General features: G+C 39.4%; 1 protein-coding gene across 5 annotated transcripts in view; it reads right to left on the bottom strand.

The window, feature by feature from the left end:
• Nucleotides 1-8,971, bottom strand: part of LOC139442549 (uncharacterized) — a 32,024-nt gene extending 23,053 nt beyond the window's left edge. The window contains exons 1-2 of one of the 5 annotated variants that reach the window (XM_071223376.1): nt 8,881-8,947; nt 8,007-8,071 (exon numbers count right to left, since the gene is read on the bottom strand). Coding sequence is in view for 2 of the 5 variants with exons in the window: in XM_071223373.1 (XP_071079474.1) it covers nt 8,881-8,916 (36 nt within the window). In the remaining 3 variants the exon portion in view is untranslated. Of the gene's footprint in view, nt 1-6,652; nt 7,369-8,006; nt 8,072-8,880 lie in introns of those variants that run through there. The other 4 variants (XM_071223373.1, XM_071223372.1, XM_071223374.1 and 1 more) reach the window with 4 other exon arrangements.
• Nucleotides 8,972-16,236: the final 7,265 nt, after the last annotated feature.

The raw sequence follows: 16,236 nt of genomic DNA, 5'->3' as shown, positions 1-16,236 counted from the left end.
GTTGAATATTCCAAAGAAACTTAATTGTAAAATTTAGCTCTCGAGTTATCCACCAAATGGAAATTTCTCGCCTCCCCTATTTCTTTTTCATGTGGATGTTTTGTAGTACTGTTTCATAACAGCTTGAAGTTTCAACAAATTGTAAAGTCAGAACAAGGCCCTACGTTTATTTTCTAACTAAAAGCGTCAAGAAATCTCTGCTGAAAGCAGAGACAATTGTAGGTTAGGCCTATCCGACTGTGTTTTGAGCATGTGTTTATGAATCAAATAGTGATGACACCAAATGCTCGCGAAACAGTGAGCGTATCCTGCCCTATCAGTGGCACCTGTCACATACACATGCAAAGGCAAGTCAATTGTTTATCTGAAATAGCACGGAACATATGGTAAGAGTATCATTATTTTATCACTGATACTTCAAATGTAGACGACCGCCTCCGTGTATACTGTGTCTGAGTGGGGTATTCATGTCAAACTGCGGCATGGTATCACAGTGGGCTAGCACTATAAATCGGCATCAGTCCGGACTAGTACAAGCAGCCACACACACACGTGCATGCACGTCGCTTACAAGTCCAATAATCTTGGACGCGACGTTACCCCCTGGATGCCAGAGGGACATATACGTCCTTCCTCTACAACCCTCACTTTGAAGTCGAATAAAATTCAAAATACATCACCCATACAAATACACTTCACAGTTTTGAATAAGGTGGGAAATTCCCTGTTCTGTGATCTCATCCACTGGCATTTTAGGCCAAGCAAAATTACTGAAAATGACCTCTGAAAATTAGGTACATCGTAAATGTCGCCATTTTTTACACAGTAGTAAATCACCACTCACGGCGTTATTTACAGCATGTTTTGAAATCTAAATTTAGGATATTTACTCGGAGAAATGAATTTCAAAAATAGTATATTAGTGATCACGGGTATCTGTATTTTATGAAATCACCAATGATCATTCCAAAACGTCTCCGATAACCCGATAATCGTTTCGAATGTTTTGGAAAACACGCAAACACGAACGCCGAAGTGAACTTTCCGCCATATTTGATAGTGTTTACAAAATCACGTTTGAAGTACACCGGTTATGAGGCGCCTGTAACATCGCGTATATTTTAAACTTAGCTGCCATACACACATCCTTGAATTCCTCATACATTTTAGAATCAAATGACCAATGGTCTTTGTCACCAATACAAAGTGACTGGATGAAATCAAGCAAAATATGTTAGGTGTGAAAACGAACGCTGTGCTCGAAAAGCTGCACTTGTTTGAAATGTACACAAAGCAAAATACAGATTTTACACAGTGTAGCATTTTCTCCTATTTTGAGCTATCCATTCGTCTATTCTTTCAAGACATTGGCTCAACATTTTCAGAATATGCACAGGAAGAGAATAGTAGGAGAAATTAGGGAATTTAAAATAGATACATTGCAATCATTTGATATTTTCAACAGAAATTGTCAAAGTTACCGTCCTGTGTGACGCCATGACTGACGCAAAATCACGCACAACGACAACGGTATTTATCGGAATTTCTGCCTATTTTGGTTCTTTTCAATGAAAATTATAACAACGAATAACAGTACATAGATTGTCAGAATGTTTCTGATTACTTACATGTCACATTTATGTATATGCGATCCCTGAATCAACGAAAGTCCCCTCGTAAATCCCGCGTACTGTTGACAGTGAACACGCCATTTTGTAAAAGTCGGTCACAGGTAGTGATGTCATACGTCAACATTGTTGTACATATTTGGTAATTTCTTTGCGGTGAAGGTCCTTGAATGAGAGTGCACACGATCATTGTATCATGCTGTTTACAGTTTCAGTTATCATGTAGATTTTGCATATGTTTTATACATTTTTTCACACAATTAATTTCCCTATGGCTATTTGTCAATATTCAAAATGATATCATACGCAGATATAAGCCACAACATGTATGAACGAACCTTTGATAATCTCCTGTTTGTTTGAACATTGTTTACACAAAAATTGATAGGGTTTTAGTATCGAATACGATATTTCTTTCCTTTGGTCAAGTGTTACAAGATGAAGCGTAAAGGTAACTGCAGCATGTACGTATTTCTTGGGATGTGTAAAAGGCAATATCATAAGTCCATATAACCAATGTCTTTGAATAGCTGTTTCATTTTATTTTGTAGGTCGATCTCTATTACTTTAACAAAATGGATAATATTTTTCGTAAAAAGATATGCACACATTTCTGAAAGAGTTGTCTTGGTCTTGGAATTTTTTTTTTTTTGTCGTTTGATACACAGAGCCGTGATATCTAACGATTCGCCAGGTGCGTGTTAGCCACACACAATTTACGCATTATTCCTCTCGTTTTGCATTATATAATCAAGGGGTTCATTCTTTTTTTAATATTGTGATCACAGGATATTAAACTGTTCACTTTATTTCTCCAGGAATTGTAAAATGTTTAAAAATAAAACCCATGCCAAGTACCCTAGCTGTTGGTATAACCGTATACGATTATCCTGACAATTCTATACCAATATAGCTTTCTTCGCATCTTTTAGTGTGTAATTCTGAGACGAGATGAAGAGAAATAATAACAATATCTGTCCAATATTGAATATAATTTGGTTGTTTTGAAATATTCTTTTGGGTATTTCATTACGTAAATTGATGCGTGTCTTGTCAAATTAAGACACACGATAAACTAGCTAATTGTTTACATATTCAAGACATTATTTAATTGGTGAAAGCAGTCATGTTAACTTTATGTTGTGTCGAAAAAGCGTGAAATTCCGTTTTACACATCGACATTTTCCATATCTTGAACGAAAATTAGGGGATATATATATATGTATATATATATATATATATATATATATATATATATATATATATATATTAATCAAAATACCAGAGTCATCTTTCTCCGACGTTATGAAAGACATAAAACCAGCCATGAGGTCAAATAGAACGGTGTTATTTCTTTGGGTATTTCATTACATTTGATGATAAGGCTAGTTCTCCATTAATAATGGTGCAACATTAGTCAAATTACACTTACACATTTAGGAGAATGTTGGAATCTAAGGACTAAGTTATAATTTAGATAGGGCCATCCATTTCTTTATTACCTCTTTTTTATGAAGCACGATTTCATCATTTCTTATGGGGTTTTTTTACAACTAAACGTATACAGTTTCTTTATCGATACTTGTGTTGGAATAGTTTGGTTCCTCGTGAACAAAACACCACGAAAATAGATTATCCTTATACCGATCCCAATTGCGTGGATCGATGCTCATGACATCAGTCACTGGATTGTCTGGTCCAGACTCGATTATTTACAGACTGCCGTCATATAGCTTGAATATTGCTGAGTGCGGCGTAAAACAACAAACCAACCAACCATCCATGGGCCAAGGAATGAAGTTTTCCCTTTCAAATGTTCAGTTAACACACTGTACATGTTTATATGGTGCATGTTATGAATAGTTAGATAGGTCAAAGAGGAAATATCTAATTTGGATTAATAATTATATTTAATCGGTTTCTTATCAAATCGGTTATATCTAAAGGAATGAAACTGACGAGTCATGTATCCATTATTTATCAAATATAAGCATGCACGTGTACTGTCACATGTACATTCGCAGGTAAACAAGGTCCATCAGTAGCATGTAAAGTACTTCAATATGCACCAAACAACACTCTTACATTGACTGTGAACAATTGTCACTCACAACCTGCTATATAAACCAATTTAAATATTTCCAAAACTTTGGCAACATTTTATTCTCATCCAATCTCAGTGAATGTGTACTTGGTGCAGGAAACACGTACATCCATCAATACATGAACACATTATTCCTCTACAAGAGCAACCACCTTTCACTGTGCACCACATACCCCTGGTCTGAAACCGCTTTCGTTGTCGTGACGCAGTTTTTGTTCATTTCTGTCAAGTATGTAGTTAATGTAACATTTGAATTAAATGTTGGATATAAATACCAAGAGAAACGGCAATGCCAATTATCACACAAAATCCAGCTATATACAGCTACTTCTCAACGATGTGATTGATGGCGTGTTGTTAGAGCCAAAAGTCATTATGATATGCTAATGAACTGTGATAGGAGTTGTGATTAGGGTACCACTGTTGTGTTTGCAGGAAGGTAACCCCCTCAAAAAATGTTAAAATCCCATGACAACAGGTTATATACCTAGCAGCATGATTGACTCTCTTGTTTCTTGTTTAAGGCCGCTCTAAGCAATATTCAAGCTATATGACGGCGGTCTGTAAATAATCGAGTCTGGACCAGACAATCCAGTGAGTGACATTATGAGCATCGATCTACGCAATAGGGATACGATGACATGCATCAACCAAGTCAGCGAGCCTGACCGCTCGATCCCGTTAGTCGCCTCTTACGACAAGCTTGGGTTACTGGAGCCCTATTCTCTACCCGGAACTTAACGTGTTGGTTGTCTCTTACGGTCGGGAGTGCTTGGCCGGCCTCCCTGGACCTTTCCCGATCCGTAGGACTCTGTTACGAACGTATACGACTGCGTTCAGACAATGATAGGACATTCCAGATCATTGAGGATAGTAATTCGATTTTTTCACTTTTCTTGTCTTAGCGCTGTCTGATCTCAAACGGGAGCAATAATCGGCACTGTGTGAACCTGGCCCCAGTTTCCGCTCACCCTAACTTCCCGGTCTTGGCGGCTGTTGGGCCCCCAGAATTACCATGACAATAGACCAGGTGGTGATGACTGTTTCTTCTTCTTCATTGAATTAGCTTTGTACAGATATCAATGGAGATTCATACTTTCACACTGAAGGACTCACGACGAGGACATAGCAACCAAACATGTATTGAGGCTATTGTTAGCCGTTAGCACACTGTACTATAACGTCACGGCCCCATAACATTCGCGCTGAATCAACAACAGAGAATAAACAAGCGTCTTACACCATCCTGCATAGATAAGTCAATCATGAGCAAGTCTGAGTGAGTGAGTGAGTTGAGTTTAACGCCGCTTTTAACAGTATTCCAGTTATAACCGGCGTGTCAGCTTAATCTAGGAGTAAAGCCCAAAGTGATGCAGGTCTCAGACGTTTACCACTTCGGTGAAAACCACGAGGTATGGTGCTGACAAACCTAGAAACATAATGAGGGGCGAACAGGGTTTCGAACCAACAATTATAGGTTTCTGGCGTGTCCAAGGGACGCAACTCTGCACAGCGAAACGCAGCGCCGTAGACGACTGGGCCACCGTAAAAAAAGGCAAATATAAAAAATGTAGGACTGGTTTAATTTATGGGGAAATATTAATGGATTTATCAGTAAGCGTTATCAGTTTTCTTATGCTGCGTGTTATCTGCCCTGTACAGTGATATATGATCACAATAAATTAGGTCCTGTATCCTAAATACAAAACACGTAACCTTCTTGAGGTATCGACGTAGGGAAATAATTACAACAATTATGGATTGATCCATCCCTTAATTAGGTGTGACAGCATGCATTATGTACAGTAAACTACGGTTATAACGAACTCAAATCGACCACTAATTTAAGTTTGTTATAACCGTCGTTCGTTATAACCATACATACAACATCTATACAGCAAATGTCGGAGACCAAAAATTAAGTTCGCAATATCTGTCAGTTCGTCATAAGCGTGTTCGTTATACACGTATTTTACTGGGATGAAAATCAATTTCAGTGTGCCGTTGTACAAAACAACCTTAGCGCTACGATTCTAAGTCTACGTTAAAGTATGGTCATATGATTACCTTAGCGCTAAGATTCCTCTGCACAACGACACCCTGGTCTGCAATTATGGGAGTTCTGCGTTTTAAGAGGTCTACGTTTTGGGAGGATACACATTAATTCATCCAAAGCATTTATGCTACGAATTCACAAGCAAAGTAAAGCTCAATATCTATAATAGTGCTTCTGTACAGGTTCTGCGTTTTAAGGGGTCTACGTTTTGGGAGGATACACATTCAGTCATCCAAAGCATTTATGCTACGAATTCACAAGCAAAGTAAAGATCAGTATCTATAATAGTGCTGCTGTACAGGTTCTGCCAGACTGAGTCAGAACAATAGGAACACGCCTGTGTCGCATCAGTGCACGGAACAACACGCAAGTCTATTGTAAAACATCAACAAAGGAAAGTTAGTACTAGTCCGGAAGGGTGCCGATGTCATAGTGCTCACGTTTGTACGAGTAAACACGTAAGTAAACTACGATTATAACGAACTCAAATGGACCACTAATTTAAGTTCGTTATAACTGTAGTTTGTTATAAGCATACATACAACATCTAGACAGCAAATGGCGGGGACCAAAACATAAGTTCGTAATATCCGTAAGTTAGTTATGTGCGTGTTCGTTATAAACGTATTTTACTGTACGTCCAGTTAAGGATCTTTGTTTTTAACTATGGACCTGCAACAGCTGGCTTTGCAAGGAGACATTCATGTTTCTCGAATAATCGACGTTATCGTTCACATAGGATTACGTAAAATACTGATAACGAACTACGGTTGTAACGACCTTAAATTAGTGTTCCATTTGAGTTCGTTATAACCGTAGTATACTGTACCACAATATGCTAAACATTAACTACATAGTATTTACCTTTCTCATGAGTGTCTCTTGAAGTTGGCGAAACATCCCGTATGTGCCGTTTACTCCAACCACCAACGCCAGGGTATGTATGTATTCGGAGATCCACTATTAAGTGAAGGGGGTTTCCTTGTATTGGACAGTGAATAATGGCTGTGTGAAACTGAATCACACATTCCCCGTTCCACGTTCCCCGCGTATTCATATATCCGCATGCCATACGCATTGATCACCTTGGTGACGAACATGTACTATACCCAATGAAAGAGACACGTTGACATGTATAATACCCGATCTTAAATAGACATTGACACCGCCAAACAGTATCTACCAGGACAGTATTGAAGGATTTCAAGCGCAATATTTCAATCATGCATTTTACGACGTCAGGATACTCCACGCGATTGCTTGATATGAAGGTAACAGCCACTCACCTAACTATGAATATTGATCGTTAAATCCATATATTGAAGAAACAATTATCGCCAAGCTTCACCTGGCTGTTGTCCCAACAACGCCCTCAGGAACCACAGACATCAATGCCTACACCATAACCTTTGCAGTGCCCAGGGAACCGTGATGACAGTGGGGGCTTTTCTGAGGTTCTCGTGTCACCATGATAGACACACAACGTACCCACGCCTACTTTTCGAAACTCGCCTTTACAACGGGGGAGCGTTTTGAATATAACACTGTGATCTGCTGTTTTCAAAGCATATCCGTTCTACCCGTTAAACACGGATTGAAGTCCGCGGGGTGTTGCCGGGGTTTTGACTGCCTGATCATTTTCACAGCGTTATGGCTGGGTCGCTGTATAGTGTTTAAATACTTGTGGTGGAGATAAGGTTACGCTTTCTTTGCCGACATTATGTACATACACGGTATCTCTGTGGTAAGGTAGATATAGTCTAGTGGATAGAGTGGTATCCGCCGTACGATCCTCGGCCTTGTCACGTCTAACGATGAAAGTTTGTACCCCCTTGTTTGCCAGACGCAAGGGCCGCTCGGCTCGCAGTCTGTATGGTCCGTCTGTATGCTGTGTCTGAGTGTGTACATTCACATGCGTGCCATTGATTTCATCAGAAATGACATTCAGATATTTACGGAATTTCAAGATATGATACTTATCGCCATTTCAAGCCATTGCTCGAACCAGAATCTTATTTAACAAACTTACGGTACAGGAATTTTCGTAACATCATTATTCGTTTTAGACTTGGCCTGAATGATCTAAAAATTAACACAGGAAGATTTCCATCTATTGAGAAATCCCTAAGGTTATGCCCATGTGACATTGTTGTCGAAGATGAATACCATTTTATGTTTATTTGCCCTATATACGAAAATCTAAGAAACAAGTACTTACCGCAGTGGTCTTTAGCACGTGTTACCGCTATAAGATTGTCTTCATTACTGTCTTGCAAGGATCTTCTAACACAACATACACTGGCTTTGTACATACATCATGCGTTTTTGTTACGAAGTGAATTGTTACCTTGACTTTGTATCTTATAAAATATGTTATGTACTTCCGTTGTATTTGGGCCTGTGGCTTTTCATACAATAAAGAATTGAATTGAATTGAATTAAGTGATGTGTCCATCCGGCATTCGTCCGGATTAGTACAAGCAGACACACACACAGTCACACACACATTCACACAAACTAAAACACACACACACACACACAGCCACACACACTCACACACATTCACACAAACTAAAACACACAGCCACACACACACAGCCACACACACATTCACATTAACTTAAATACAGACAGACACGCACACATTCACACTAACTAAAATACACACACACACACAGACACGCACACACATGTACCCACACGCACACACACAGAGCCACACACACACACGCACGCACGCACACACACACACACACGCGTGCACACACACATACACACAGCCACACCAACATAGCGTTTCGTAAATCTGGTAGAGCACAACTTCAATGAGAAATCTAATAGTTCACATATTACAATATATAACGTTCATGTATATAACGTAAACTACGTTTATAACGAACACTCTTATAACGAACTGACGGATATTACGAACTTAATTTTTGGTCCCCCAATTTGCTGTATAGATGTTGTACGTATGTATGCTGATAACGAACGACGGTTATAACGAACTTAAATTAGTGTTCCATTTGAGTTCGTTATAACCGTAGTATACTGTACCACAATATGCTAAACATTCACTACATAGTATTTACCCTTCTCATGAGAGACGCTTTAAGCTGGCGAAACATCCCGAATGTGTCGTTCACTCCAACCACCAACGCCAGATGGGGTATGTATTCGGAGATCCACTATCAAGTGACTGAAACGGGGTATTCTTGTATTGGACAGTGAATAATGGCTGTGTGGGACAGCATCATACGTTCCCCGTGTTGAATACACTGATCTGCACGTCATTCAAGATCGTATTCATATATCCGCATGCCATAGGGATTGATCACCTTGCTGACGAACATGTACTATATCTAGTGAAAGAGATACGTTGACATGGATAATAACCGATCTTAAATAGACATTGTCACTGCCAAACAGGACCTACCAGTACAGTATTGAAGGATTTCAAGCGCAATATTTCAACCATGCATTTTACGACGTCAGGATACTCTACGTGATTGCTTGATATGAAGGTAACAGCTACTCACCTAACTATGAATATTGATCGTTAAATCCATATATTGAAGAAACAATTATCGCCAAGCTTCACCTGGCTGTTGTCCCAACAATGCCCTTAGGAACCACAGACATCAATACCTACACCATAACCTTTGCAGTGCCCAGGGATCCGTGATGACAGTGGGGGCCCCTCTGAGGTTCTCGTGTCACCATGATAGACGTACAACATACCCACGCACGCACAAACAGCCACACACACACACAGAGTATTGCAAACCTGGTAGAGCACAACTTCAATACGGAATCCAATAGTTCATATATAACAATATGCAACGTTCATGAGGCAGTATATAACGTTCACGTGGCAGTATATAACGGTCATGAGACAGTATATAACGTTCATGAGGCAGTATATAACGGTTATGAGGAAGTATGTATTGTTCATGAGGCAGTATATAACGTTCATGAGGCGGTATATAACGGCCATGAGGCAGTATATAACGGTCATGAGACAGTAGATAACGTTCATGAGGCAGTATATAACGTTCATGAGGCAGTATATAACGTTCATGAGGCAGTATAAAGTGTTCATGAGGCAGTCTATAACGTTCATGTGGCAGTATATAACGTTCATGAGGCAGTATATAACGTTCATGAGGCAGTAGATAACGTTCATGGGGCAGCGTATAACGTTCATGAGGCAGGATATGTATATAGTGTTCGTAACGTAGTTTATAACGACCATGAGAGAGTACAAAACGTTCATGAGAGAGTATAAAACGTTCATGAGGCAGTATATTACGTTCATGAGGCAGTATATAACGTTCATGAGGCCGTGTATAACGTTTACGAAGCAGTATATAACGTGCATGGGGCAGTATATAACGTTTATGGGCAGCGTATAACGTTCATGGGGCAGTATATAATGGTCGTGAGGCAGTATATAACGTTCATGAGGCAGTATATAACTGTCGTGATGCAATATATTACGTTCATGAGGCAGTATATTACGTTCAGGGGGCTGGATATACACGTAACAGTCGTGAAGTAGTGTATAACGTTTTAGAGGCAGTATATGGCGTTCATGGGGTAGTATATAACGTTCATTGGGCAGTATATAACGTTCACGAAGCAGTTTATATGTTGTTCATTGGGGGGTATATAACGGTCGTGAGTTAGTATATACCGTTCATTGGGCAGTATATAACGTTCATGGGGCAATATATAACGTTCATGGGGCAGTATATAACGTTCATGGGGCAGTATATAATGTCTATAGAGCCGTATTTAATTTATATAATGCCGAACATGTTGTCTATGCAGCAGTAAAAACGTTTGTAGGGCAGTATTTAACGTTCATGAGGCAGCATTTAAGTGTCAAACGACACTGGATAATCAATGTACATATCTCCAGATGTTGCCTGTAGTGTGCGTTTCTGAAGATTCTGATGCAGAATTGACGCTGTCATATATACATAGTGCTACATAATGCTGTTCTATCCATGGACTACCTTAAGTTACCGACCGCCTCCGTGGTCTAGTGGTAGAGCGTCCGACCGGAGAGCGGAAGGTCCGGGGTTCAATCCCCGACCGCGTCTTACCAAAAGACGTTAAAAGATGGTACTTGTTGTTACCCTGTCTGGCGCTCGGCATTAAGGGGCTAAAACAAGGACTGGTCGGCTCGGAGTCAGTATACTGTGTCTGAGTGGGGTATTCATGTTAAACTGTGGCATGGTATCTCAGTGAGCTAGCACTATAAATCGGCATCAGTCCGGACTAGTACAAGCAGCCACACACACACACGACGTTAAACCCCATTTCACCTCACCTCACCTTAAGTTACCGTTATATGAAACGTCGTTTGGTATTCTAATACATAGCGTCATGTTGCAGCTATTGCCATGTGAACGTTATGCACTGCCTCATTAACGTTATATACTACCTCATGAAGAGTATAAACAGCCTCATGAACGTTATATACTGCCCTACAAATAATATTTACACATTGTACTTCACAAACGTTATATACTCTCTCGTGGTCGTTATATACTGCCTCGTGAACGTTATATAGTGACTTGTGACCGTTGTCTACTGCCTCGTGAAGGCCGTCAATAAACGTTTATGCTGCCAAACGAATGTTCTATACTACCTCATAAACCTTATATACTGCCCCGTGAACGTTACATACTGCCTCACAACTTTTATATACTGCCCCATGAACGTTATATACTGCCTCAAAACTGTTATATACTACCCCATGAACGTTATATACTGCCTCACAACTGTTATATACTGCCTCACAACTGTTATATACAGCCCAATGAACTTTATATATTGCCTCATAAACGTTATGTACTGCCCAATGAACGTTATATACTGCCTCATAAACGTTATATACTGCCGCACGAACATTATATACTGCCTCATGAACGTTATAAATTGCCTCACAACTGTAATATACTGCCCCATGAACGTTATATACTGCCTCATAAACGTTATATCCTGCTTTACTACTTTTATACATGCCCCATGGACGTCAAATACCGCCTCAGTGAGGCTATATACTTCCTCACGAACGTTGGAAACTGCCTCATGACCGTTATATCCTGCCTTATCAACGTTATGTACTGTTTTTGCCTCACAAACGTCATATACTGCCTCGTGACCGTTAAATACCACCTCATGGGCGTTATTTACTGCCTCGAAAACGTTAAATACTGCCTTATGAACGTTGTATACTGCTGCAAAGACAATATTAAGGGCATTGTGAATACAGTTCCATGGGCATTATACTCTGCCCCTGGAACGTTATATACTGCCTCAAGACCATTATATACTTCCCCATAAACGTGAAATACTGCCTCACGACTGTTATATACTGCCCCATGAACGTTATATACTGCCCCATGAACGTTATATACTGCCTCATGCTTAATACATACTGCCCCACGAACGTTATATACTGCCACATCAACGTAATATACTACCTCACGACCGTTATATACTGCCTCATGACCGTTATATACTGCCTCATGAATGTTATATCCTGCCCCATGAACGTTATTTTCTGCCTCATAAATGTAGTATATATAGCCTCACAACTATTATATACTGCCCCATGAACGATATATACATCTCATAAACCTTATAAAATGACTCACGACTGTTATATACTGCCCCATTAACTTTATATACTGCCAAATGAACGTTATCTTCTGTCTCATAAATGTTATATGTTGCCTCACGACTGATATATACTGCGCAACGAACGTAATATACTGCCTCACTACCATAATATATTGCCCCATAAACGTTATACACTGCCATACGACCGATATATACTGCCCCATGAACGCTATATACTGCCTCAAAATCGTTACGCTATATACTGCCTCAAAATCGTTATATACTGCCTCACAACTGTTATATGTTGCCTTATCAACGTAATGTACTGCTTCTGTTTTACAAACGTTATGAACTGTCTCGTGACCTTTACATACCACCCCATGAGCGTTATATATCGTGAACGTTAAAACATGCTTCATGAACATTATATGCTGCCTCATGAACGTTAAATACTGCCTCATGAACGTTATTTACTGCCCCATAAAAGTTTGTACTGATGCGCAGAAAACATGTTCGGGATTACATAAATTAAATACTGCTCTATAGACATTATACAATGCCTCATGAACGTTATATACTGCCTCGTGATACCAGGCCGCAGTTTAACATGAATACCCCACTCAGACACAGTATACTGACTCCGAGCCGACCAGTCCTTGTTTTAGCCCCTTAATGTCGAGCGCCAGACATGGTAACAACAAATTCCATAATTTAACGTCTTTTGGTATGATCGAACTCTCCGGGCGGACGCTCTACCACTAGACCACGGAGGCGGTCACACATATACAAGAAGCACTATATGCCAAGTCAGCACGTACTGGTAGCAGTGATGGTGTTGGTGCCAGGCGTACCTTGCCTAAACCAAGCTTGTTTAAGACTGAGACCACCGCACTTCGTCTTGTTGTTTTACACAATTGGTGTTAGGTGTTTCATATTGTTTTGTTATCTTTAAATACCCACAGCGAAAATCAATCAACATCCGAGAAATACAATTTCCGTAGTTAAAATCATAAATCTACTCATGGACCTATACAAGTCCGTGGTCTACTCAATAGAATCCCAATGGAGCCCAGAAAAATGCTTGATTTCAGGAGCAGAACAATCTAGACTTGTCAAATCATTAGTGACTTGGAGTCGAACAGATTCTCTGTATCTCATGTAGACACTTGACTTTTTTATGAAGTAATTTTATTTCATAGAGTCTACGTTAATTAAGGGGCTTGCTGAACAGATCACCAGATCAACATTGTTTCGTGTGTGTTTTTCAACACTGGTGAATAGGTGATGTGTGCATGTCTGCGTATATCCTTTCATATCCTTTTGTAAAATCACATGAAGTGATTAATCAAAATAGTAATACTACACATACAACAGCATGTTTTGTTACACGAGGCTGGGCTTTATTCACTGTAACAAATAACTAACTTCATGTGGTTCGTTATTCGGCCATTTCCATACACATGTCCATATAACTTCTTTGAGTGGCATTTAGAAGTTGGAATGGTAACTAAGACAAAATTGTTATGGATGACAACTTCTGTATTACAATTGGGCGACGTTTCGGTGTAGATTCTAACAGCAGATGATGTACAAACTACAATATTTTATGATTTTACTAGCGCTTCAGCCTCTGGCTATTTCGCACCCGGGGCAGACAGGTCGTATAAAACAATAAATAGTGGTAATAATGATCAACGTCTAGCAAAAACTTTAAGTGGAGGTGTGTGTGGGGGTGGGTGTGTGGGTGTGGGTGTGGGTGGGGTGGGGGGTGGGTGGGTGGGGTGGGGGGCGGCTAAAGTAGGAGAGAGGAGGGGTTTGGGTTATAGAGGCAAAGGGAAGCAAATTGAGCTTGTAAAGTCCTACCTTAACCAGTGTAAATGGGGATAAAAAGTGGAATAGATAAGAATAAAAATTAAAATATAATATAAAAAGAGATCAGTTAAGCTGATATAAAAAAAATAATGATAGAATATCAAAAATAAATAATAGTAGAAGATAAATTAATAATGGATAAGGGTTGGTAACATAAGCTAATAAACTCGGGCTTAGCGCGTGTGGCAGTGGCAGTGGCAGTGGTGTCCCTGACCTTGGGCAGATGGCTGGATAAACGGCTATTGTTTTAATGTGTCTGGTTGTGGCGGAATTTGAAGCGCGGACGTCGTAGAAGACAATCCGCACTGGGAATTTGGATCCCGATCTGAAAAGTTGCTATTATAGTGGAGATTTAGACAGTAAATTTGTTTTGCATGGTGTAAAAATTTTTTTAAGTTGGTTGCTCTAAGGAAAGTGGTTATTTGTAGATAGGTGGCTGGGGGGTTGTTTGGTTTAAATAGTATGGTGATATTGTTTTTGTAGTCGGGTGGGAGGGAGTTGTAAAGTGTTTGTTGTTGTTGTTGTTGTTGTTGTTTATACTTGGTACAGTTTTTAAATATGTGATTTATGTCTTCTGTGGCGTTACATTGAGTGCAGTTTGGGTTTTGGTGTCTGTTTTGTTTATGAAGTGTTTCGTTTAAGTCGGTTTGGTTGCTATGTATTCTGTTTATGATTTTATCTGCTAGAATGGAGTTTGTATAGTTTTTGCATTTTGTGATTGGGGTGCTGAACAGTGTTTTTATCCATTGTGATTTGCATTTTTATATAATATTTTGGAAACGTTTTTGTTTTATAGTGTGTTTAATTAATGTTTTTGTTTCGGCTTTGCTTGTATGGAATTGTACTGTGGGTGACTGTTCTTTTGCTGCTGCTTTTGCTGTTTGATCTATGATTTCATTTCCTGGTGTGCCTGTGTGGCTGTGTACCCACACTAGTGTTATTGTTTTATTTGCTGTATTTAGTTTTGAGTGGGTGTTTATTATCTTGTTAATTAGGTTGGGTCTGTTTTTTGAGTGTTTGTCTGCATGGATGGATGTATTGTTTGGAGGTGTGTGGGTTATATGTTCTAGTTTGTAAGTTTTGATGAGATTGTATAGGGGAGGGTATTTTGCAGTAGTTTCAACGGGGAAGGAACTTTTGAAATGTAGCGTACCTCGCCTCAAATTGTTTCCCTCCATCGCAAGTGTCTGGGCCAGACACAAACTGTTGACGTCCCTTTTACAGTTCCACACTGACAAGGCAAAATAATGACAGATGGTCATTTATGGAGTTAATATCACTTCTTGATGTGTGTTAAACCCTCGAAAATTTTTTATTTAACTCGTCAATCGAGACTGATAATTTCACAAAGCACCATTTGTGAGAGAAACATGATATTTCACGAGACACCTAAAATATCCTCTGTTTATTAATCAATAACAAACAAGGGTATTTCCACATAACAACCACCGATTAGCCTCCACCATTGTTTTTGTCGGTTTGTTTAGGTTGAAGAAATTAATTAACATATGCCCTTTGTAATATCGGAATCTTGATAGATCACAGGTAATGAATCAGTGTTCAGAAATGCGTATTGACAACGACGAGCGAGCAGTGTCAGACAGCAGAAGAAGCCGAAGATCAGTGCCCCTTTAATGCTTCATGTTTCCATTTTTGCTTTGAATGAAACTAAACTACCGCTGAACGTAATGAAGAAGAAAATGTTAAGACAATCCCAACAATATTTGAACAAAATTTCAGTTTTTCCCAGTGTGTCTGCCAAGGGCTTTCTAAAATCCTAGATAGGCCTATAATATATTCCTACATGAAGATAAGAGTCTGAGTTGGCTTAATGGCCTACCAATAACATGTCTAGGTGTGTCTGCAAAATAATGTCTGTCTACATAGTCTATGAAAACATAATGAAATATTGACTTCTTTAAATATGTTGAATTAAATAG

The sequence above is a fragment of the Haliotis cracherodii genome, unplaced genomic scaffold, assembly GCF_022045235.1.
Source record: "Haliotis cracherodii isolate W230 unplaced genomic scaffold, xgHalCrac1.p SCAF_5, whole genome shotgun sequence".
In the NCBI taxonomy this organism is placed as follows: domain Eukaryota; kingdom Metazoa; phylum Mollusca; class Gastropoda; order Lepetellida; family Haliotidae; genus Haliotis; species Haliotis cracherodii.
The sequence above is the reverse complement of the archived record's forward strand: the minus strand, read 5'-3'. Positions and strand labels throughout refer to the sequence as shown.